Source organism: Dipodomys spectabilis, unplaced genomic scaffold, assembly GCF_019054845.1.
Source record: "Dipodomys spectabilis isolate Male_0828 unplaced genomic scaffold, ASM1905484v1 ptg000140l, whole genome shotgun sequence".
Classification (NCBI taxonomy): Eukaryota; Metazoa; Chordata; class Mammalia; order Rodentia; family Heteromyidae; genus Dipodomys; species Dipodomys spectabilis.
The window spans coordinates 20,046,366-20,071,545 of NW_024870817.1; the positions used below are offsets into that span (position 1 = coordinate 20,046,366).

General features: G+C 36.9%; 1 protein-coding gene across 1 annotated transcript in view; it reads right to left on the minus strand.

Moving 5' to 3' along the window:
- Positions 1-262: 262 nt before the first annotated feature.
- Positions 263-25,180, minus strand: part of Atg10 (autophagy related 10) — a 295,549-nt gene continuing 270,631 nt past the window's right edge. The window contains exons 6-8 of the mRNA XM_042690885.1: positions 1,472-1,569; positions 726-837; positions 263-426 (exon numbers count right to left, since the gene is read on the minus strand). Coding sequence (XP_042546819.1) covers positions 738-837; positions 1,472-1,569 — 198 coding nt within the window. The 3' untranslated portion in view covers positions 263-426; positions 726-737. The remainder of the gene's footprint in view (positions 427-725; positions 838-1,471; positions 1,570-25,180) is intronic.

Here is a 25,180-nt window from a genome sequence, read left to right on the forward strand (position 1 = left end):
CATGAAATGTTTAGTATAATCTCATTAAAAACAGAAAAACTCACTGAGTGCTGGTGTCTCATGCCTATAATCCTAGCTACTCAGGAGGCTGAGGTCTGAGGATCATGGTTCAAAGCCAGCCTGAGAAGAAAAGTTTGTGAGACTCTTATCTCCAATAAAGTACTCAGCAAAAGCTGAAAGTGGCACTGTGGCTCCAGTGGTAGAGCATCAGCCTGAGCACAAACAAGCTCAGGGACAGTGCCCAGGCCTTGAGTTCAAGCCCAGGACCAGCAAAAAAGACCAAACAAACAAAATTCAGGTAAAGTCTGGGCAGTACTGGTTTTGTGGCAGTACTGGTTTTGGAATACCCAGCACTTGGTCAGGCAAGTGCTCTACTACAGCCATCTCTTGGTCTTCATTTCATAGCTGCTAAGTTCAACAGAAGATCTGAGAAGAACAACAAAATAAAAGTCAATAGAATAAAAGTACTTTGACTGAGCAAAAAGCCTTTCATCAAGAATATCCATGCTAACTGCTCCCTCCTTTAGCTGAGTGAATGTTATTCACAGCAAAGGAAAATGCTTCCCAAATAACTGGGTATGATACTACTGGAAAACTAAAACACAAACCAGGGTTCAGCCCATTTAAGATGAATGCAAGGTTACCATAGAATAGGGAAGTATCTAAGTTCAATGGCAACATATGATCACACACTAATACATGAAGTCTTAAGCTTTTCTCTTTACCTTGTCAATATGTCATTCATCCCGAGAAGCTGCTCTGGCATAACTCAGAGGGAGATTCAGCCCAATGACTGGCCCTACAATGCTCAGCCATGATGTGATATAGTTGACATTCCTAGGAAGTAAGTGAAACATAGCAATACAAATAAATGCTTCCATCATAATTTTTGGATGAATAGTGAACTTCTCATCAGTCAGTGATACAAGATGTATTCCTATCTGGTTTTCCAGCATTTCTAAATAGCAGCCTCATTGCTTGGAAAGAATTTCCGTTTCAGAGAAAATATGAGTATCTCTTGAAGGTAGTTGAAGGGAAATGTAATACTGGAGCTCCTGACTTGCATTGATGACTCAAATTTTATATTTGAAATTTATAGTATTATTATAATAGGTTAACAGTGGTTAAAGAGCATGGTTCTGAGGCAAAAATGCTTGGGTTCAAATCCCAGTTGTATCATTAATTAGCTGTGTAACATTGGTGGAGTCTTTTAACTTCTCTGAGCTTTAGCTGAATTCTCTGTAAACTGTGTAAAATAATAGTATTCTTAGGGACCTTATAAACATCCAATGCATTTATATATCTAAAACTCTTAGAATAGCACCTACCACATAAAAAAATCAATAAATGGCAGCCATTGTTATTATTACAAAGAATATTTCTTTTTTCACTTAGCTTTTAGACCCGCATAAAAAGATTTACAGTTTTAAAATCAGAGCAGAGACCAATGTGTCTTTAAGGTGTTTCTTACCTATTGATTTTCTGTGAATTCTTTAATACAGGAGTCATGAATTCATTTGTCTTGCAGGGATGTAATACAAAAAAGGGTTGCCCAAGGATTGGATGTTCCTGTAAGAATCAGAATTGGTCCTAGATTTTCTCTGTGAGTTACTTGAAAAAGTTAAAACAAATAATCCACTTTACTCTTTTAAAATTTGAAGCTATTGATTAACGTACAGGTTCTACTTTGAAAGACAATTTATAGTCTAGACATGACAAGAGGATGGTGATGAGCTATTCACTGACAAATAGTATTGTCAAGTACAATAAGACACATTTTTGTTTACATGGCACAAACACTAAATATAAATTTTATTAGTTCCCTCTTGGATACTGTTTGTCGTTAGTTTTCTTTCAAGGATGCCCAGGAAGCCTAGTAGCTTGATCATCTTTCATTCATCTCTTTGTCAATGATCAAGGAACTAAATTCATTTGCATATTTTTAAACCCAAATTTGGCCAACATTTCATTGTTTGAGCCAGTTCTAATGGGTTCAGTTTCTGTGAGGTAAGGGGTGGGGGAATAACAGAAATATTTAAGTTGTTCTCTCTCTTACAATGACTGAAATACACAGTTCTACTGTGTGACATGTCTCAATGTCTATATGGCTATTTCTGGAAGCTAAAATCCCATATGATATAACCTATTCCACTTCTAAGAAAATATTTGGATAAAAGGTACACCAAAAGCATTCAGCAAACAATGGGGAGCCCAAGGATGGTCTCTGTAGTAAGTAATTTGTGCAGGTGATCTACAAACACAAAAATAATTATTGATGACAAATCTACCAACTATGTTGTGAATTAACAATTCTATAACAACAAACTTAAATAAGTATAAAATCTAGTCAGGTGACCTACAGGGGAAAAGTCATTTCAACACACCAGCAGTGATAGACTATGGTGAATTTGAGAGGGCTACCATCCAAGGTCAGGCTTGCTACTTTGAACCAGGCAAATGTGTTAACTGGGAACATAGGTCCAGTATGTGAGAGCTTCCCATTTGTCCACATGACTTAGGGAACTAGAAGTTTATGTAAAACCTCTTAGATTTAAATGCTGGAATAAGTTTTTTTTAAGGAAGAGATAGGCCAAATAAAACAGACTTGTAACTGGATTTGGACTAGGGTCAGCCCAGCTGCTTCTCTTGGCTTTTCTTCTTGATCAGCCTATGAAAAAGCTGAACTCATTAGAAGTGCTCCTGGGAAACAGCTCTTATTGAAAGTAGTGATTGTCACTACTGTCTCAGTTTCAAGCATTCATCATATTTGCATGCATACACATGTACCTATTTACAATGACTGAAATACACAGTTCTACTTGCATTGGTGACATTGAGTGTTTTAGGGATCTGGGATTTTTAGAATTCTTGACATTCTTTCTTCCCATGTAGTGCCTCTAGAAATCTTTCTTTTCCTGTTGTGGCTGGTCTAGAATACAATCCTACCAACCTCTGCTTCCTAAATAGCTGGAATTATAAGCACAAAAAATATAGCACTGCAAAAAAAATTATATAAATATGTCTCAGTATGATTATCTTAAGCTGAGTGACACATTTTTTTTTTCCTGGGGGTAGAAGGAAGATCTGAACTTTGAATTCAGGATTTTGCACTTGTGGTCTGTGACTTAAGCCATGCCACTATTTTTGGCTGTAGTCAGTTTTCAGATAGGATGTGACATTTATTCCCAGGGGTTGACATGGGTCTTGATCCTCCTATTTCTATTTCCTATATAGCTAGGATGAAACCACTGCATGCATCCTGCTTTGTACTGGTTAAGAGGAGTCTTGCAAACTTTTTTTTTGGCTCTGCCGGTCTTGAACATATAACCCACTGAAGCAACTGGAATTTTGAACCACTGTTCTCAGCTTTTGTGGATTGTTTGTTTTTGTTTTGTTTTGTTTTTGCTGGTCCTGGGGCTTAACCTGAGGGCGTGGGCAATGTCCCTGGGCCTCTTTGTACTCATGGTGAGCATTTTACCACTTGAACTACAGCATGATTTCTGGCTTTAAGTAGTTTATTGGAGGTAAGAATCTCATGGGGACTTTTCTGCTCAGGCTGGCTTCCAACCACGATCCTCAGATCTCAGTCTCCTGAATAGCTAGAATGATGGGCAGGTACCACCAGCTTAAGAAAAGTTTTATAAGGAAATAATGATAGGAGTAAATTTTCAGTTATAACATAATGAAGAGGTCTTCCCATAAATAAGTATAAAACTGAACAAATGACCCAAAATAAACCATTTCCAGGCTATAGAAATCACCAAGGGCAAACAAAAATTTTGTTGAATTCATGATGTTTCAGAATTTCAAATTAGAAGCAGAGTGAATTTATAGCCTGCCTGCCTAGAAAGACATCCTACACCTTTCCATGGCTCCATCAACAGAGGACTTTACTAGAGCCAGGAGGGCCCTGAGAGCCAGCAGCTAGGCTGCCAGAGAGGCTGACTTCATCTGCAGCAGATGGTGAAAACTATTGCTCAGCAGCATTGTCAATAAAAATCACAAACTAGGTTCTAAATGAAAAAAGAGAAGCACAGTTTTGCTGACCAGAAGATTTTTGGCCAATTGAGGCCATCAGCAGAGAAGCCAGAAGTGTAATAGGGATCCTAGAATTCAGGCAGTCTGAGAAAGGTTCTCCAGGCATCCTGGCTGATCAGAACTATGCCCATGTGCAGGGGGGACACAAAGTTTGCTGAGAAGTAACAGCCAAGGCTGATTTGATCACTACCCACATACTATGCAAACGGAAGAAGGCTTATAGTACTAGGATATTTGAGCACAATCTCTGTCCAATAATTGGCTAACCACTAAGCTATACAGTGACCTGAGGAAGGAAGGCTAAAGAATTAAAAGTGGGAAAAAAAAAAGTATGAGACTACATACCTGAAGTATCAGATGTTTAAGAGGCTGAGCCCACCAGTTTGAGCAATAATGACTCCAACTCAAAAAAAGTAAAGAAGGAAGAAAGGAAGGAAGGAAGGAAGGAAAGAAGGAAGGAAGGAAGGAAGGTGGAAAGAAGGAAGGAAAGGGGAAGAAAAGGAAGGACAAGGAAGGAAAAAGGAATAAAAGAAAAAATGAAAGAAATAAAATGAAGAAGAAAAAGAAAATGAAAGAAGAAAAGGAAACGGGCAGGACAAATTCTGCAGATAAAGAATAGGAACCTCCAGTAATTCTCAAACAGTGAGACCAAAGGAGGCTGCTAAGGGGAGGAGCCCACAATACCTACATGCCTCTGATCATATAACATAATATTTATCAAAATGAACTCCAGGAAATGGAAATAAGAGCCCTTTTTCTTTATTGCTGCTTCATTTTCTTTATGTCTTGTTTGTTCCTTTACCTGTCTTTGGGAGGGCGGGGGGGGGGGGTGCACAGAATGAAGGGACAAAGGGTGAACAAATACAGCAATGTTACTTATTAGACACCATGTTGAAAATTAACTATACAACTTGTATATGAGGACTGGAGGGAAAAACTAGGAAAGAGCAAGGGAAGAGATTACATTTCAAAAAGAAATGTATCCTTTATCTGACTTATATAACTGTAACCCTTCTGTACATCACCTTTATGACAACAATAAAACTTTTTTTAAAAGCCTAGGAAAGCTACTAAAACAAAAAACTACAATGATAACGGGCAATCTTCAGGGTAAAATATTAGAATTCAGAATTTACCATATTATTCAAAATGTTTAGATTTTATTCTTTCTGTGTGTGTGTGTGTGTGTGTGTGTGTGTGCACACGCGTGCATGAGTGTGTGTGCATGAGCATGTGTGCATGCCAGTCCCAGGGGTTGAACTCAGGGACTGAGCACTGAGCTTTTCTGCTCAAGGCTAGTGATCTACCACTTGAGTCACAGCTCCACTTCCAGCAGTGTGTGGAGGGGGCAGGGGAGGGTGGATAGATGTGGGTGTGGGTGTGCACACACGCACGTGTTCAAGTGGTTAAGTGGAGATAAGAGTCTCATGAACTTTCCTGCCCAGGCTGGCTTCCAACTATGATCCTCAGATGTCAGACTCCTAAATAGGTAAGATTATAGGCATGAGTGACCAGTGCCTAGCTAAAATGTTTAGTTTTCAAAGAAATTTAAGAGACATGCAAAGAAACCAGAGTATTACACATATTAGGGGAAAATGTCATTAATAAAAACTATGAGTGGGTCAATATACTGGATTTACAAATGGGTTATAAATAATTCAGCTATTATAAATATGCTGTAATATTTGAAATTATGTTCACACAAATGAAAGAGAAAAATTATGACACTGACTGTAAATAAAGTATATATCTATATATATAGTATACTTTATAAGACTCTGTAAATAAAGTATATACCTATAAGGAAATACAAACTGGATAAAAAACTGAATGGAAATTTTGGAGTTGAAAAATATAATATCAAAAATAAAAATTCAGAAAATATAAAATACCAGTAAAAGAATTAATAGGTTAGAACAAGGAAAGTATTTAGTCCAAAGAAGACAGAGGAAGAAAAATGGAGTAAAATAAGTATATGAGACCTGTACTATGACAACCTATACTATCTAGCATACATGCAATAGGAATCTGAGGAGACAATAATAGAACAGGCAAAATATTCAAAGAAATACAGGCTATAGAACAAGTTCATGCCCATACACATCATAGGCAAGTGACTGTCTGCCAAAACCAAGGAGAGTCCATATTTTAAGAAAAGATGTGAGTCTTGCCAAACTGTGGAATCAGCCAAGGGACCTAACAACTGGTGAATGGATAAAGAAATTAAACACACACACACACACACACACACACACACACACACACACACACACACACACACACACACACCATAGAATATTACTTTGCTAGAAAAAAATAATGTAATATGCAGGAAATGGATGGAACTGGGGTAAGTCAAGCTCAAAAGTCAAATATCCAATATTCTTATTTGCAGAGTACAGACCTAAATGACAATGACAATAATATTAATGGTAATGTGTCGAGATAAAACAGTGATTATCTCTGGGGGTACTGAGGGACAAAGTGGGTCCAAGGATATTTTATGTGTTCTGTGTTATAACAGCATAGTGAAACCCACCAAATGCTGTTTGAAAAGAAGAGAGGAGGGAGAAGAGGAATGGGAACATGGCTGAGAGATGAATATGCTCCAAGTGTATTATCATAATGAAACTTTTTTATATTACAAATGTTTATTAATTCAAAAATAATGGAATAATTATTCTTTACAAAACAAAAAGTGATGCGATAAAACACTCCTCACATAAAAAAGAATAAAAAAGCCAGGCACTGGTGGCTTATGGCTGAAATCTTAGCAACTCAGGAGGCTGAGACCTGAGGATCATGGTTCAAACCCAACCTGGGCAGGAAAGGCTGTAAGACTCTAATCTTCAATTCACCACCAGAAAACTGGAAGTGGTGCTATGGCTGAAAGTGATACAGCACTAGTCTTGAGCAAAAAGAGCTCAGTGACAGTTCCCACGTCCTGAGTTCAAGCCCCACAATCGACACAAAACAAAACAAAACAAAACAAAAAACCCAAAAGAATAAAAATATAGCAATGGCTGATGATCTGTCCAGAAAGCAATGATAGATTCAAAGTGCTGGTGGAAAAAACTAAATGGTACACCAAGAATTCTATATCCAGAAAAACTATGCTTCAAAAATTAGATTCCCAAGGAAAGATTGAGAGAATTACTTGTTAATAAGTCTGCCTTATAAAATATACTAAAGAAAGTGCTTCCTAAGACATACAAAGGGTAATCAAATCCACAAGAAAAAAAAACGAAAAGCCTCAGAAATGGTGAACTCAGTCAGGTTTGGTGGTTCACACTTATAATCCAGGCACTTAGGAGACTAAAGTGGAAGGATCACAGTTTGAGGCCAGCCTGGACTACATAGCAAGGCTTTATTTCAAAACTCCCCAAACTAAAGACAGACTCTCTCCAACAAAACCTTAAGAAATTTTCTTTTAATTTCTTTAAGTGACATAAGATTATAAAAACAAAAATTGTAACAGTATAGAATTGTGTTTGTAACATATATGAATGTAATATATACACAATAATAGCACAAAAAAGGGAAGAAACAAAAGCTTATTGAACAAAGTTTCTACATGTTAACAGAATCAAATCTGTATGAAGCTTTACTTCTATGGTTATAATGTTTGTTTTAAAAAAGGTGGAGGTTCTGGTTTTGAGAATATTTATAATTCAACAACTCCTTATAAAACAAATCCTGTAAGCATTGTTATTAATCACGACCACTTTTCTAACAATATGTCTAAAATATTCATAATTTGCATGATTAAATTATACATGTTTTAACACCCAATAATTTCTAAAATGTATTAGCTTTTCTTAGTTGTGGAAAATTAATCAAATAATTAATTACCTTTCAACTATAGGTAGAATATTAATTTTTAAAATACTCAAAATAAGTCATTGTTTCTAAATACAAGCTGAGTATTCTTTATTTCCAAATGCTAGTGATAGAAAGTATCTCAGATTTTGAAGATTTTGGATTTGAGTCTATTTTATAGATTTTTACCTGTTGAATATCTACTTCCAAATCCAATATAATCCAAAATTTCAATTTTGTTGGTGCTAAAAAAGTTTTGTGTTTTATAAGTTTTCAAACTTAAGATTTTTGGATTATAAATGTTGTGTATTCTTGACTACTGTATATACAGCCTGGAGTTGTAATGTTCATATTTACATAGAAAAATATCAGGTTTCCTTGTTATGATTGGGATTCTGTATTTTTTAAATTATACTTTAATGCTGGTACTGGGACTTGAATTCACTCTCACTCAGCTTTTCTACTCAAGGCTAGCATCTGCCCCTTGAGCCATACTTCCACTTGCAGTTTGCTAGTTAAGCAGAGATCAGAATTTCACAGATTTTTCTGCCTGGGCTGGCTTCAAACAACAAGCCTCAGATCTACCTGTCCCCTCAGCATTTCAGCTCAAGGCTAGCGCTCTACCACTTGATCCACAGTACCATTTCCAGCCTTTTCTGCTTATGTGGTGCTGAGGAATTGAATCCAGGGCCTCATGCATGCTTGCAAGCACTCTATCACTGAGCCACCTTTCCAGCCCCAGATGTAGCATCTTGAGTAGCTTGGATTACAGGTGTAAGCTACCAGTACCTAGCTTCATGTATTCATTCATTCATTTACCAAACATTGTCTTCTTGTCTGATAATTTTTAATTGACTTACACCTAACTCAAGGCAAAAGGTCTCTAATTTAAAAACAGGGTTAAGCTCATGGAGAATTTTATCAGGTAGAAGTCACAAAATTTCACAGTGATCAGTAACTTCAGCCAATGCTATTTTTCAGTCATATTCAGCTGATCCTGAAATCCTATAAATTTGCATTTGGATGAACTAGGAAATAGAATTTACAAATAATGTTAGGCATGAGATCAGTGCATACAATTATTCTGGATAATATTTCTCCAAGTCATTTTTCTTACAATGGAGTTAAATTTTAGTATGGTTTATGCTATCAGGAAAGATTATGTCTGTTTTCTACTATTTCCTTTAGACAGCTAGAATCAGAGATGAAAATTGTCTTTAGTTGGCTTAGGAATGATGTGTTAGAGCTAAAGAAAAAAATCTAAACTCTTACACCTGATATGTTTAACATACCTTTTTCAAAAGTGAAGGAACATCAAAACTGTCAGGATCTTTATAGTGACATTTCTTAGATCAATTCAGGAGGTAAATTCATGTGAAAGTGCTACCATCTGCTGTCAGTACTAATGAAGTGAGCAAATCTGTGCTGAGAAAAATGTCCTACATACAGCCAATGAACTGTGTTAGGCTTACAACTCAATAAACACTTCTGCTGGAACAAAGTTCTGCTAAATGGTTTTCTGTGAAAATAGAAATGATAGGTCAGATCTTATCTCCGTAACTCCAGAGGAGTTTATATGGGCAAATTCTCATATGAAATGTAATTTAGCAATGGTTAAATGTCTCATAAAATAAGTCTTGACATGAATACTGTGAATTGCTTTTAGAACTATTAGATGTGCCTATCAGAAGGAAATGATAATACTGTACCTTCATCTTCCATGTAATAAATATGATAACTTACTTAGTTCATTTCTTAATTTTCTTGGTTCTCTGGGAAGGCACAAATATAATTTTACATACTAAGCTTTCACTCAGTTTCACATTCCAGATTGATTAAATTTGCCTTCTACTCTAGGCATATTCCTTAGAAATGAAGAGCAGTATCTTCCTCATCCTTCCCTTGGAGCAGGGAAAGGAAAATGAAGATCTACAGAACCAGGCATGGTCCTGGGTGCTGTATACACGATGCCTATGGAGGAAGAGGCTTTCAAAGTCTGCACCAACTCACACTGCATTTGCACAGGCCTGCCACTTAAATATAAACTGAGATCATATACTGTGCCTCTTCTTGCCTCTTACCAGCCTTGGTGTCTAGGGTAATCACTGGCTTCCATGCTCTCTAGTCTAACTCCTCAAAAATCTGTTTATTCAACTTTAAAATACTATGTTTTCATATAATTCTAAGAGCAATACACACAAAAAGTTCAGAAAATAGAGCTAAGAACAAAAAGTAAAACTAGGATCATCCAAGACTGTGCAATTCAGAATTATTTGTGTGTGAGTTTCCTTTCAGAACTGTTCTACACATGCAATTATACTTATTATCACTTTTTAATGAAATGGACAAATGCTTATTAAGTGCCTTCTTTGTATCACTTCTTGTTGTGTGCCTGTGTGTGTATGTGCCCACACTGGTCATGGGGCTTGAACTCAGGGCCTGAGTATTTTTTTGCTCACGGGTCATGTTCTATAACTTGAGCCACATCTCCACTTCTGGCTGTGTGGTGATTAATTGTAGATAAAAGTCTTCCCTTCTCAGGCTGGTTTTGAACTACAATTATCAGAGCTCAGCCTCTTGAGTAGCTACGATTACAAGCATGAGTTACTGGTACCCAGCTATGTGTGATTTTTGGAGGGAACTGCTCTAGATTTCTTTGTCTTCTGTTTTACTAAGGCCCTGGGTTTGATTCTTCAGCACCACATACACAGAAAAAGCTGGAAGTGGCACTGTGGCACTTATGGTAGAGTGCTAGCCTCGAGATGAAGAGATGAGGGACAGTGCCAAGGCCCAGAGTTCAAGCCCTACAACCAACCAAACTCTCTCTCTCTCTCTCTCTCTATATATATATATATAATTTTTATGGATACTTAAAAGAATATGCATGACGGATATGTATTCTTCAGTTGCTGGCTACAGTGTCCAGCAGGTTACATTACATCAAAACAGATATTTGTGTTGTCCACATCTTCTGTATTTTTGTCTGCTTGCTCTATCAATTTCTTTTTCTTTCTTTTTTCTTTTCTTTTTTTTTTTTTGCTGGTCATGGGGCCTGAACTCTGGGTCTGGGCACTGTCCCGCAGCTTTCAGCTCAAGGCTAGCACTCTACCACCTGAGCCACAGCACCACTTCTGGCTTTTTCTGCTTATGTGGTGCTGAGGAATTGAACCCAGGTCCTCATGCATGCAAGGCAAGCACTTTACCACCGAGCCACCTTCCCAGCCCTGCTCTATCAATTTCTAAGACAAGTTTGGATCTCTCCTATAACATTTGACTTGTCCATTTCTTCTTAAGATTTGACAATGTTTTGCTTTATATACCTCTAATGCATAGAGGTATACCTTGCTAGAGAATTGAAACTTTAATATAAAATGATTGTACTTATCTGTGATTATGCTTTCTTCAAAAAGATTCTTATTTGATATATATATATATATATATAGAGAGAGAGAGAGAGCCAAAACTGCTTTTAATTTACCTTGTGTATTTGTTGACTTGTAATCTTTTTTTGTCTTTACTTAATATAAAAATACAGATGGATTAAAAAATCAGTTATGATAATCTTTTACACGGAGTGTCAGTTCACTTATAGACTTTATAGTTACTAATACAATTTGATTTATTTCATCTCATTACAGACCTTTCACTCATTCTATTTTTGATGTTTTCCTTTTCCTTTTCATCCCTCCTTAGTGATTATTATTCAATATACTATAAGAGTGAAAAATTATGTTTCTATTTTCATTACCTTGAAAATGACATGTGAGCTTTCAGTCATTAGCTCTATTTTTTTAAAAAGTATTTTATCTCATAAAATCTCCCAATTATTTGATATCTTTCTTTTTTTTCTCAAAACAAATAATTTAATCAGATGGTTAACTCTGGGGCTGGGAAGGTGGCTCAGTGGTCAAGTGTTTGCTTTGCATGCATGAGGCTCTGGGTTTGATTCCTCAGCACTACATAAGTAGAAAAAGCTGGAAGTGGCCCTATGGCTCAAGTAGTAGAGTGCTAGCCTTGAGCTGAAGAGCTGAGGGACAGCACCCAGGCCCAGAGTTCAGGCCGCATGAATATTAAAAAAAAAAAAGTAGTTAACTCTGGCATACCCCTTCCTAATTTTTGTTCTATTGTAGTTAAGAATTTCAGTTATAGCTTTTGTTTTTAACCCCACAAAGCAAATATCATTAATGCTGATACTTATTCAAATTTTATTATATTATTCAAATTTTACTGTATTTATTCAAATTTTACTGTATTTCTTCTAGCCTTCATTGATATATATTTTTATTGTAAAAATACTGTACAGAGGGGTTATAGTTACATGAGTAAGGTAATGAGTACATTTCCTATCAAGCATTGTTACCTCCTCCTTTGTTTTTCCCCTACCATCCCTTCCCTCTCTACCTCCAACTCCCCCTCTTCTCCCACAAGTTGTAAAGTTTGTTTTCAACATAGTGTCTTGTTTATCTCATTGTTACAGTGGGTCAGCCTGTATCCTTATTTCAGCATCTTGTTATTTCCCTTCTTCTCCCCAAATTATGTCTAGGACAAGCAGAAAATGTCAAAAGCTATGTACATGACCATATAAAAGCTAAGCTAAAGGACCCCAAGATAGAGACACAAGTGGTTTTATCTTTCTTGTTGTTGTTTTTAATGTATTTATAATGTACCATGTGATTGTTTTTTCTTCTGCATGTTCTTCTCCCAGGATCATTTCTTTATCATTATAATATGTCCTTCAGAACTGGGAGAAAGAGAGGGAAAGGAGGACACTGGGGGGGAGGGGGGAGTCTGGGAAGGGATGTGAAGGGTAAACCAAAGGAGGAGGCTGCAATGCTTGGTAAGAAATGTACGCATTATCCTGCCCATGTAATTGTAACCCCTCTGTACAGTATGTTCACAAATAAAATTAAAATTAAAAAAAAAAAAGAAATGTACTCATTACCTGACTTATGTAACTGTAACCTCTCTATACATCACCTTTACAATAACAATTTTAAAAAATGTCCTTCAGAATACTTCTTTATTATAGGCTATAAATTGCCCCATCCTATAAATGCTTTCATGTGTTCCCATTTTTTTCCAATTAGAAGTAAATTTTCAGTCTAATTGTCATTTCTTTTAAAGTTTTCTCCTTTTTTCTAGTATCATAATATGTCTGGATGTATTTCTTTTCATTTATATTAGATAGGATTCACCAAGCTTCCTGAATACAAATATCAATATTCTTTTAACAACTCTGAGAAATTGTTAGTACCTACTTGTTGAATGTTGCTTCTCCTTCATTCTCTCTAATTCTCTATCTCAACATGTTAATCCTTCTTTTTAAATTTAAATTTTATTTTAAAGGTGATGCATAGAGGAGTTGGAGTTACATAAGTAAGGTAAGGAGTACAATTCCTTTTGAACAGTGTTACTCCCTCTCATTTTCTTCCACTTCCCCCTGACACTCCCCACCTCCCCCGCCCCAAATTGTAAAGTTTATTTCCAGCATAGTGTCTAGTATCACTGTTGAGTTGGTTCACCTTTTGTCCCACTGTTTTTGTGATTCCCCTTCCCATTCCTAAATCAGATAAACTTATATACAAGACATAGGGTACAGAAATAAAAACAGTGACAATAGGGAATAAACCTAAGAGGGCAAAAAGAATTCTGTCCTTTCTATCCCTTAATCCGTTAGCATATTTACAATCTGTTTCTTACTTTTTGGTGGTTTCTTCAGATTCACTTTCTAGCATATTAATTCTCCCTCCAACTACCACTTTGGCCACAGCTCTACTTCTAGTTTTTTTTGGTAGTTAATTGCAGAGTCTCATGGGGTTTTCCTGCAGCTGCTGGTTTTGAGCTATGATTCTCCAATCTCAACTCCTGAGTAGTTAGGATTACAGGAGTTAACCACTGGCACCTGGCGCTATTTGAATATTTTTAAGTGTGCCCATTTTTATAGTCTCTCTTTTTAATACTATATATAGATTTTTTAGCCATTTAAAATAAGCTCAAAGCCGGGCGCTGGTGGCTCACGCCTGTAATCCTAGCTACTCAGGAGGCTGAGATCTGAGGATCGCGGTTCAAAGCCAGCCCGGGCAGGAAAGACCGTGAGACTCCTATCTCCAATAAACCACCAGAAAACCGGAAGTGGCGCTGTAGCTCAAGTGGTAGAGCGCTGGCCTTGAGCTGAAGAGCTGAGGGACAGCGCCCAGGCCCAGAGTTCAAGCCCCACGACCGACAAAAAAAATAAAATAAAATAAGCTCAAAATATTTATATTTTTCACTGAATAATTCTAATGTCTGAGTTTGTGGGTTTTGATGCTAAAATTTGTTGTCTTAGCTGGTCATTACTCTTAAGGTCCTACTACAAATTCTATAATTTTTACTTGTAAACACAAGAAAAATATACTAATCCTTTGAGACCCAGAGTTTAAAGGACCTGCCTCTAAATAAGTTTCTACATTCTTTTGCCTGTCACTTAATAGGGATCCCACCTCCATTACAATATGTGGATGGACTCCTGTTTGGAAATTTGGGGGGAGTTCCCCTCTCTTTTATTTTTCCATGCATAGTAAGGCATAAACAGACAAATGGAAGAGAGAAATAAAATTTAAATATATAGAAAATGAAGAGTGAGTGTATATTTTATATAAATTGGGAAAAGAAGGACTCTTTGTACATGCACTATTTGAACATGGACATAACCAAAGGAGGAGCAAACCATGCAGTTTCTTTGAAAAAAATTTTGTTTATGGTGATTTGGCAACATGGGATGTAATATTAAATAATCAAACCTATGGTTTACATATAGTTTACCGTTAAGCTCTTGCTGTTTCTCAAACATGTTGTCCTTTCTTGCCTATAAAAATTTGTATATAAAAAGTTGTATATGCTTTTCCCTTTGTCTGGAGCTTCCTCTCTTCCACTTTTACCTACCAATGTCTGTTTCTTCCCTACAGATTTCAGTTTTCTTTACTCCAGCCTGAATCAATCAGATGCCACCACTGTGTTCCTACTGCTACTCAGCTAAAGCCTACTGCTTATTCCACATTGTCCCACACAGGCAAGTGACTATTCATAGGCATGTTTCCCCACTATTCTACAATTTCCTTGTAGGCAGAAGAATTCTGATGGGTATTTTAATTTTAGCACTCAAGACAGTGTCTTTCATTTTCTCAATAGTAGTTAGTTAACAAATATTAGTGGAATCAATGCATAGACAAAACAAATCTAAAACTCTCTAAACATCATGTCAGTACTCAAATCATTGTTCAATGTAGATTTTTGGATTAAGGATACTAAACCCATAACTAAAACTAGATTAAACTATATGAGAGCATATCTTACAAGTGTCTTCAGTGTGTTAATATCTTCAGTGCTTCAAAAGGTGTCTGGCCCTAGAAAATGCTCAAATTTTCTTTGTGCTAAATTATTACTGGCATTTTCAGCTTGCTCCACAAGTGAGCGCCTAGGCCCGAGTTCAGGCCCCACGACTGGACAACCCCCCCCCCCCCCCCCCCCCCCCCCCCCCCGAAAAAGAAGAATTCCAACAGCTGGGTGCTTGTGGCTCATGCCTGTCATCCTAGCTACTCAGGAGACTAAGATCTGAGCATCACAGTTCAAAGCCAGCCTAGGCAGAAACATCTATAAGACTCATATCTCCAATTAACAACCAGAAAACCAGAAGGAGCTCAAGTGGTAGAGCACTCACCTTGAGCTGAAGGGCTCAGGGACAGCGCCCAGGCCCAGAGTTCAAGCTCTATGACCAAGGGGGGGAAAAAAAAAAAGAATTCTAACAGCAACACTATTTCAGAGGTTTGGGTCTATTTTGGTGGGAAGGAATGGCACAGTAGCTCACATTATGGGAACAGAATGGAGCTAGGTAGGGATAAAAGCATGATATGCCTTTCCAAAGACAAAGCCTCCAATGACCTATTTATATGCCAGCCCTCACTTCCACTGCCTTACAATAGTCTACCCCAAGTTTTAATCTATCAATGGGTTCAACTGTTCATTAGGTTAGAGTCCTCATGATTGTATCATCTCTAGAAATACCCTTATAGACATATCCAGTGATGTCTTTACTTCTTTCCGAGGCATTTCTTAATTCAATCAAGTTGACCCTCAAGATTAACCAACACAAGCCCCAATGCCACAGAAGGGACATGAGAGAGCCAGAACCATTTTCTCTCCTTGACTTGAAACCAGGGAAAACACCTAGTGCACATTTATTTATAGAATAACTAAGTATCTGTTTCCTCAAATATTTCATAAAGAATATTTAGGAATAAAAAAGAAAGATTGAGGATATGGTTAGAAAACACTCTTCATACGTAATTTATCTAAAAAACTTATGTACACCTGTGGTCCTAGCTATTCAGGAGTCTGAGATCTAAGGATAATGGTTCAAAGCCAGCCTGGGTAGGAAAGCCCATGCCACTCAGCTGTGGCTGACCTGGTAGAATTCTTGCCTTGAGCAAAAAAAGCTCTTAGGGTCAGCGCCCAGGCCCCTGAGTTCAAGCCCCAGGACTGGTACATGTGCATGTGTACACACACACACACACACACACACACACACACACACACAAATTGACATCATTATGTAACATATTATGTCCATTATGTAATATATTCTAAATCCTATTAGTTTCTATATAAATATAACATCCAAAGAGGCCAGTTGCCACTTAGGAGGCTGAGATCTGAGAATTGAGGTTCAAAGTATTCCAGACAGGGAAGTCTGTGATACTCTTTTCTACAGTTAACCACCAAAAACCAGAAGTGTGGCTGGGCTCTATAAGCTGGAATAAACAGATAAATGAATTTCACCACTGAGAAAATCTGATGCACCAAGGTAAGTATTTTAATTTTGTAAGCCTATTGACTGCTTCAGGATTCTGTTTGCTTACAGTATACTACCTTCAACTAAGAAGCTAATTAAAAATATTATTATAATAATTGTCTTTATACTTTTCTCATTTTTTATTGATTCATATTTCTTACTCAAGCATTTAGTGAACAGCACTAAATACATATTGTGGCTCAAACCTCTATGCTAAACATTAATTTACCTTGCTATCCATTCACCCATTTATTTTTCCAATAAACATTCAACGGGCAGATTCTATTGCCAGATACTGTTCTAAGTGCAAGGCCCTGTGAAACCCCAGTACGGACAAAAAGAAAGCAAGAAAAAGGAAGGAGGATAAGCAAGATATCTTCTGTGGGATTTTTTTCTTTTGTGTCATCCATTAAAAGGAAAGCATAGAACAGCTTCATGCTTCCAGAGAAGACTGTGCAGGTATCACAGCACTAGCAAATAATGACAAGAAGACCTGAGGTGTCTGGTAGCTGGAACAAGGTTCACTAGTGAACTAAAGAACTGTGATGCAGAGGTGGTACAGCGCTGAGCCTTATAGATGGAATGATTCCTTGTTCTGGGAATGATACCCATGATAAGATAATAGTTGCCTGGAACTATTTTCACACTACAGATTTAAGACTTGTTGTATTGTTTCAGTTGTGGCATTTCTGCAATGCTGAGTGAATGCACGGAAGTTGAACATATGCATCCTACACATATACATTTCCATAAACTGAGAGACCTGGAGTTAAATGGAATAAGATATCTCTACTCTTTTCCCATGCTCAGAGAACTTGCAATTCAAGGATTACAGATGTCTTCATCATACACAGCATACTATAATGCTGTCCACCCAATGATAGAGATCCAGTACAATGGAGTATCAAAGAAAAGAGAGTTCACATCTGAGTTCAAGAGTAGGATAGGGTGGCAAAGACTTCTTGAAGATTCTGCATTTAACTTGGTCCTTCAAGGTCAGGCAGAACTTAAGCAGAAGAGAAGAATGAGGCAGAAAAATTTAAGCTGACTCCAAGTTTAGTGGCAAAGAAGTTCTTTGACATACATGGTAACTTTCTTTTTTTTTGCATAAGATTAAAGATTAATTTGTTAATTATATTGTTAAATAGTTGGGTAATCTCTTTATCTCCAAGAATTCTATAGATACAGTCAACCCCTATACATAATGAAGAAGGAAGGTTTGAACTATTTTATAGTTTCCAATGAGGGTGAGGGTGGGGGGAGGGAAGATATAATTAAGTCTATATTTCTATCCCTTATAGGTACTTAGGGCATAGAAAAATAGTAAGAATCTTTAAGAAAAAAGTGAGAAATAAGTATATATCTTGCCAGTGTTCCCAGAAAGATCAGCAAGTTTCCTTCATTTCTGGGATGAGCAAGGGTGCAAAGTGAACTAGCTTTGGTTCTGTTGCACCTGTGGGCAGTTTTTGGCGAAAAAAAAAACAACAAAAAAACAAGAAGAATGGTGTTTGAGAAGGTGGTTTTAAAAATAACATAAAATAGTTCTTAAAATTTGTATGCTGCACAGACATCACCAGGATCCCCAGAATTTTTATTAAAAATTACAGACATCACAGTAATAATTCTCACACACCACTTTTTCAACTAACAAACTTTCCTTTCATGGCTCCAGAGAGAGCCCAGAAACTAATTCTTCTGCATAAATCTACAAAGGGCTCCCTCCCTGGGCTCCTAACAGTCCCAAATCCAACTCCTGCATACGACAGCAGTAGAGTTTGCATATATTTACAGAGTCTACATAGGTTGTTGCTTTAAGCAACACAATTAATATGCCAGAACTCTGAGTCCCCAAACTTATTCAGTTATCAATTTGTTGTATGTAATTTAATCTCTCTGTATTTTGATATGCAAAGTGGAAATAGCACTGCTGGTACTTCACAGGGTGAAAAGGAGATAACCACCAGGACCATTATAATGTTTGCTAAGGGAAAAGGAGCTTATGTAAATGTCTATTAATTAAACAGTCACGGCTGCACAACTAGGTCAGGCATGATGATAAGACTGAACAACCACCCCAGCCATCAGTATCAAGAAGAAGAAATGAACATTTAATCCTAATAGCACTTGTTGCATTTTATAGTGTATTACAAATTGTAATATTCTATAGCATAACACAGAGTAACATTTTTTAGATCATCTTCAAAGAATCCTTTGGTAGAACATAAACTTATTAGAGACAACAGCCAAAGACAAAAACAAACCAACGAACAAAAAGCAAGCCAATTACTAATGAGGAACTTGTAAAAAGCTAATCAAAGCTCTCATCCAGAGAAAATGAGAAAATGTGAGGCTCAGGATGATTGTGTATATTGATGAGATTTTATATAGTGTCACAGGAAGAAAAATAACAGATTTAAATGAAGACAAACAGGACTGAATCTTGATTTAAAAGCTTTGCTATGTTCCATATCAATGATTTTATAAAAATATTCTGTTCTGGTAGAAACACTAAAAAGTTTCCTAGGAGGTGCTATCCATAGATGACAATCTGGGGTTCTCTCTCTAGTCAAAGCCCTGAGTGTGAGTAAGGCCAGACAAGAACCTCTATAAGCTCTCAACAGGATTAACAGTGCAGAGCAAAATTCAGAATGGAGCATTCGGTCACATTTTCTCCAGATTTGAAAGGGCCCGGGGGCATGTTTGTGTGTGTGTGTGTGTGTGGGGGGGGGGGGGGTTATGGGTTAAGGAAACAAGACTGAAGATGTAACAGAAAAATCCCAAGAATGTTAAATTGAAAAAGACCAGAACAAGAAAAAACAATGAGAATAGAAGTCTCATAAGTAAGGATTAAAATTCAGAACCGAGTGTCTCAGAATGAGAGTCTACGACCACCAGAAATATCTATTACTTGTTTATGCAGAGACCTGTCACCCATTCCAAGTTGTGATCAACTCCAAGGGGTAGGTGGGGTGTAGGCATGAGTGCTAGCTTGAGGATAACTTACACCGTTAGTGGAAAAGGCTGATTTTCTCCAACACGTATAAAGGGAAGGAAAGATGTTCACAGTGATGAGCTGAGTTCAGAAAGGAAACAGCACAAAATTTCTGACTTCTCAGTATACTAAGAGGCATGACTCTCTTGTTAGAGTCCATGTAGACTTGGCAAATGCATTGTACATGATATGAAGTTCAGGTGGTGTTAAAAAATCAGGAAGTAATGAAGAATGAGATTAATTGGAATGGCACAAACACATATTAGTCTACTATTGAAAGATGCCACACTTTTCCCTAGTACTTCATAGTAAAAAGGGAATGTAGGAAAGAATTAGACAACAGAGTACCCACTGTGTGGATGGCAATTTTATCAAGGGAGATAGATAAATTTATCAAGGAGACAGAGGGAACAAGCAGCTTTTGAAAAGAAACAATACAAACAACTTCATATATTAAACATTTGTAGAGATACTCAATTGTAATTATAATAATAATATTAAGAGGGTTATATATAATTATCATTAAACTGATGTTTACAGAAGCCAATTAACTTTCCCAAGGTCATCTAACTTTATTGTTTGATTTCAAAATTGCTGCTTTACTTTTCAAATTCTGTCAAAGTAATGACACTCCATTCCTATTGTGTCTCTCACCTTTCCCCCATCTCAGTTAGGCTGGAGTATGGAACTTATGTATGTATCCATTAGGTTCAAGGCTCAATGCTAGGGATGAATCCAGCACTGGCCTGGCAGAACAAGTACTCTAAGCCTATCCTCGAGAGAAAGGGTCCTGACTACTGGTCAGTGTTGAGTGCCATGGAAGAGAAGGCAAGTGGGGAATTAGAAATAGGTCACTTTGTTATAAAGATGATTTAGAACTAAAGGCAGTTAGGAGCAGAAAGTATACAAAGAAGTCTTTATTCTCCCCTGTCTATCTAAAATCAGAACATATAATTCCCTATTGCCTTTTCAGTCTCCCATACCAGAACAACCACTATCATTAAAGAATCAGAACTGAGTTTGCATAAATAATCCTTTCTAAAATAACTTATCTTACACCAATTTGTCCATATATATATATATATATATATATATATTCATTCCCACAATTTATCATACCTGGAAACACAAACCCCTTTCCTTTGTCTGGTTACTTTACAAATCTATCACCCTTGTGCAGATCTAACTGCTTGTGAAATCTTAATTTCTTTTCTACAAAGATCTCAAAGTAAAAATTTAAACAATAATATCACGTACAAGTTACATAAAACTTGAAAATGGTCTATATAAATTTGTAAATGTTAGTCTGTGTTTTATCAATTTAATTTACAGGCCCAGGCAGTAAACATGAGGACAGAGGAAGGACGTCACTTCCCTTTCCTATAGAAGTAAAAAATGTTAGGGACAGAGGGGGTTAGGCTTTTCCTCAGAGATGATCTATATAACTGTTAAACTATATGGCTCATGCCTATAATCCTAGCTATTCTGGAGGCTGAGATCCAGAGAGATTCAATTTAAGGCCAGCCCAGGAAGAAAAGTTTGTTAGACTTCATCAACAAATAGCAGGACTGGAGGTGTAGCTCAAGTGGTAGAGTACCAGTATAGGCCCTGAATTCAAACATCAAGTTTTGTAAAACAACAAACAACAGCAACAACCATTTACAAAGCATATGCCTCTAGAATTCAGACACAACATTTATTGATTTAGTTCAAAGAGTAGAGAGAGTGGGGGAAGGGAAGACACTGCACGAAAGGAAACGTACTTATTACTTATTAACTTTAATTAATTATTAACTCGTCATTGTAATCACCCTTAAAACAACAATAAAGTAATTTTTTTTTTTTTTTTTTGGTTGTGGGGCTTGAACTCTGGGCCTGAGCGCTGCCCCTCAGCTCTTTAGCTCAAGGCTAGCACTCTACCACTTGAGCTACAGCGCCACTTCCGGTTTTCTAGTGGTTTATTGGAGATAAGAGTTTCACGGACTTTCCTGCCCAGGCTGGCTTTGAACCGCGATCCTCAGATCTCAGCCTCCTGAGTAGCTAGGATTACAGGCGTGAGCCACCGGCGCCCGGCTAAAGTAACTTTTTAAAAAGGCAGCCAAAGGACAGCTCTATAGCACTACAGATGCCATCGTGTGACGTCATACTGAAATAAACTCCCTGATGTAAAACAACTTGATTAAAACCAATGTAAATCAAAGGCTGAATGAGAGCCCCAAGGCATATTTCAAAATGTAAATGATAAAAAATTTTAATCCCAAAGAAGGAACTATTCCGAGGATAGAGACTAAGAAAGATATTTTTCAGTTTAAAATAGGGATGGCAAGTAGCTTCTAAGTTGTTAAAGGAAAAAGTATGTTGAAGGGGACAATTCCTTAGTCATTTTAGACTCATAACAAAAATTTGCTGATGGTATTAGAAATGAGGTACAAATGCAGTCAGTTATAATAGATAGACACTTACATACATACACACATATAAAATAGGAAAAACAATGCCTTATTAGATTATATTGTTCAAGATTTTTTTGCTCAGGTGACTGGAAATCTTGAAAGTGAAAAATGAAAAAAAGCACATATACTTGAAAAATGTTATCAAAGCAAGTTCAAGTTTTCTAATTAGACTTATGTAAAGACATCAGTGCTGTGTGTGTGTGTGTGTGTGTGTGTGTGTGTGCGCGCGCGCACACACACACACACACACACAAGGCATATGGTAAGCCTGGAGAATAACTTTCCAGGAAGAAACAGAGTAAGAGTTTAGATTCTTAGAAGAGAGGCTGTGTGGTTGGAATTCAGGGAGAGAGAGAACTAAGCAAAGAGGGAAGCTAGAAAGGAAAAAGCAGAGTCCAAAGGTCTCACAGACCTGTAATACAGAAGGAAGCTGCCCTCCCACACTTAGTATAATAGGAAGCTTTAAGTATCTAATGATTTGATATGGTTTTTCTTTTTTAAAAAAATCACCCTAGTGGCTGGTGAAGAATAGTTATAGGAGGGCTGGGAAGGTAGCTCAGTGGTAGAGTGCTTGTCTTGCATGCATGAGGCCCTGGGTTTGATTCCTCAGCACTACATAAGCAAAAAGAAAAAGCCGGAAGTGGCACTGTGGCTCAAGTGGTAGAGTGCTAGCCTTGAGCTGAAGGGCTGAGGGACAGCGCCCAGGCCCAGAGTTCAGGCCCCTCGACCAGACCCCCCCCCCAAAAAAAAAATAGTTATAGGAGATGAAGAAAGGAAACAACAGGAAAGCTCTTGCATTGGGAAAGAAAATGGCTTGATCAGGGAGTTGATAATCCAGATGAAGTAAATGACTCTGAAATATATTTTGTCCTAGAAATAGAAGGCATTGTTATTCGATTAAAGAAAGGAAGAAACCAATGTTACTCATCAATATGTATTATCCAATTTAATTTCACAATTCTATAAAATAGTGCTTTTCTCACATTGTAAAATTTTGCTCAGAAGGATGGTTTATGTAAGATCAAAGAGCACATTGGAGCATGTGTGTTGGTAACAATGGCACAGTATATCATAAAACAGTATAAAATAGTATGGTTGATTCTTATTATTAATAGATTCCGTAATTGTAATTTTCTTTGTGCCAGTCCTGAGGCTTGAACTCAAGACCTGGGTGCAGTCTCTGAGCTTTTATGCTCAAGGCTAGCTATCACTAACTACCACCTCCTAGCTTTTTTGGAGATAAGAGTTAATTGGAGATAAGAGTCTTGGATTTTCCTGTTTGGCCTGGCTTTGAACTGTGATCCCCGGATCTCAAGCTCCTGAGTAGTTAGGATTACAGGCATGAATCATAAGGGCCCAGTATACATTACAATTTACTTGTACCTATTTCTCCCTCCAAAAAGTCTCATGTCCAGATTTAGGAACAGAACTTGAGCTTAGATATGCCTTGCTAGCATACCCAAGGCTGCTGGCTTCATTCACAGTGTAAGCACAGAGTGGGTATTTTGGGACGATAGAACTTACTCTTCCCAATGCCAAGCCTGCTAAGATTAAATACAGAACTTTGGCTTGAAACAGCTCATGAGGGATATACTTACACTATTTTTCATTCTTTCTTTTTTTCTTGGTCCAACATTGGGACTCAAACTCAATACCTGATGCTTTCTCTCATTGGCTAGCACTCTACCAACTGAGCCACACCTTGAACCCCGATTTATACTATTTTTTTAATCTTAAAATAACTGTAATGTGCTTTCCAAGCATTCATCCTTTCCTTTTCCCCTCATACTACATTATAGAATGGTAATACATTCAGTTTATTAAATCTGAGACCCATACTAAAACAGTGACATCATTTGTTGAGCTAGGTATGTTGAAGAATGCAGAAACAAAAGAGAATCAGGACATTCACAAAAAGACAGCAGATTTATAGATAACACAATTTATTGATAGTAGATACTGATGTCTGACAACTATCATGACAGCAAAGATTTTAATTGGAACACAAAATAAAGTATTACTCTATTAGCATTACTGCATTTTAGAGTGGTACCAAATAGAATTTTAAAGCAACAGAAAAAAATCGCACTGATGAATCTTCAAGTCAGTTTTTAAAATACCATAATTGTTCTCTTTATATACATATAATCAGTATAAATTTCTAATAAAACAATCTAGTTTAGAGCTCCTAACAGTCATGCTCTTCCTGCTTTTTACCTAGCTTTGATAAGAGAAGAATCCTTTTATTCCCTGAAGCAGATTTCTGAGTGATTTTTATGAAGCTAAAATTAGTTTTTGTCTTTAGAAGCTCTCTCAAAAGAGACTCTGTGAAGAAAATTCCCAGGGATATGTGTGATAAACTCATTGCAAAATCCGTGATTATCCTTGTAAATAATGAAAAATGTTAGGTAAAGATCTGACCTATAAAAATTTAGTTACTAAGAGATATTTCCCCTCCTTTACACGGTACTAATAATTCAAAACTAGGTAACAAAAGACAATGCTACCAGAAGCCTGCAGTGTGAAGAAACCATACTTCTCAGTATAGAAATCTAATCATGGAGTTTCCCAGACAATAATTGTATTCTGGTATTTTGCAAGCAAGAATTGGAGAAAGGAATAAACTTATACCTATGGGCAAGACCAATAGTTTCATATTTTAAATGATTTATTAAAATTTGAAGCAATTTAATAATGTCAAGATAAAAAAATATAGCCTAACTCCATTCTCCAGCCAAAGCAATTTCTTAACATTTCACCAAAAGAAGTTCTGTTGGAATAAAAATAAACCCATTTTTTTTATAGTTTTGGTCTATTTCTATATTTTCTAGATAAGAAAGCTCAGACCCCAAAAGACAGTCTCAAACCCTAGAAGAAAACTAGCTCTAGGAAAGAACAAGGGTCTCCATAGGAACTCATGAAATTAACCTTGATTTAAAGGTGCATCTCTTTAGTTCAACATTATTTTCTTCTCAGTAGTCTTTCAGATTATCCTCGCTCAATAACACTCAAGACCCAGACATCTTTTCTCCTTTTTGCTTTTCTTCAGTA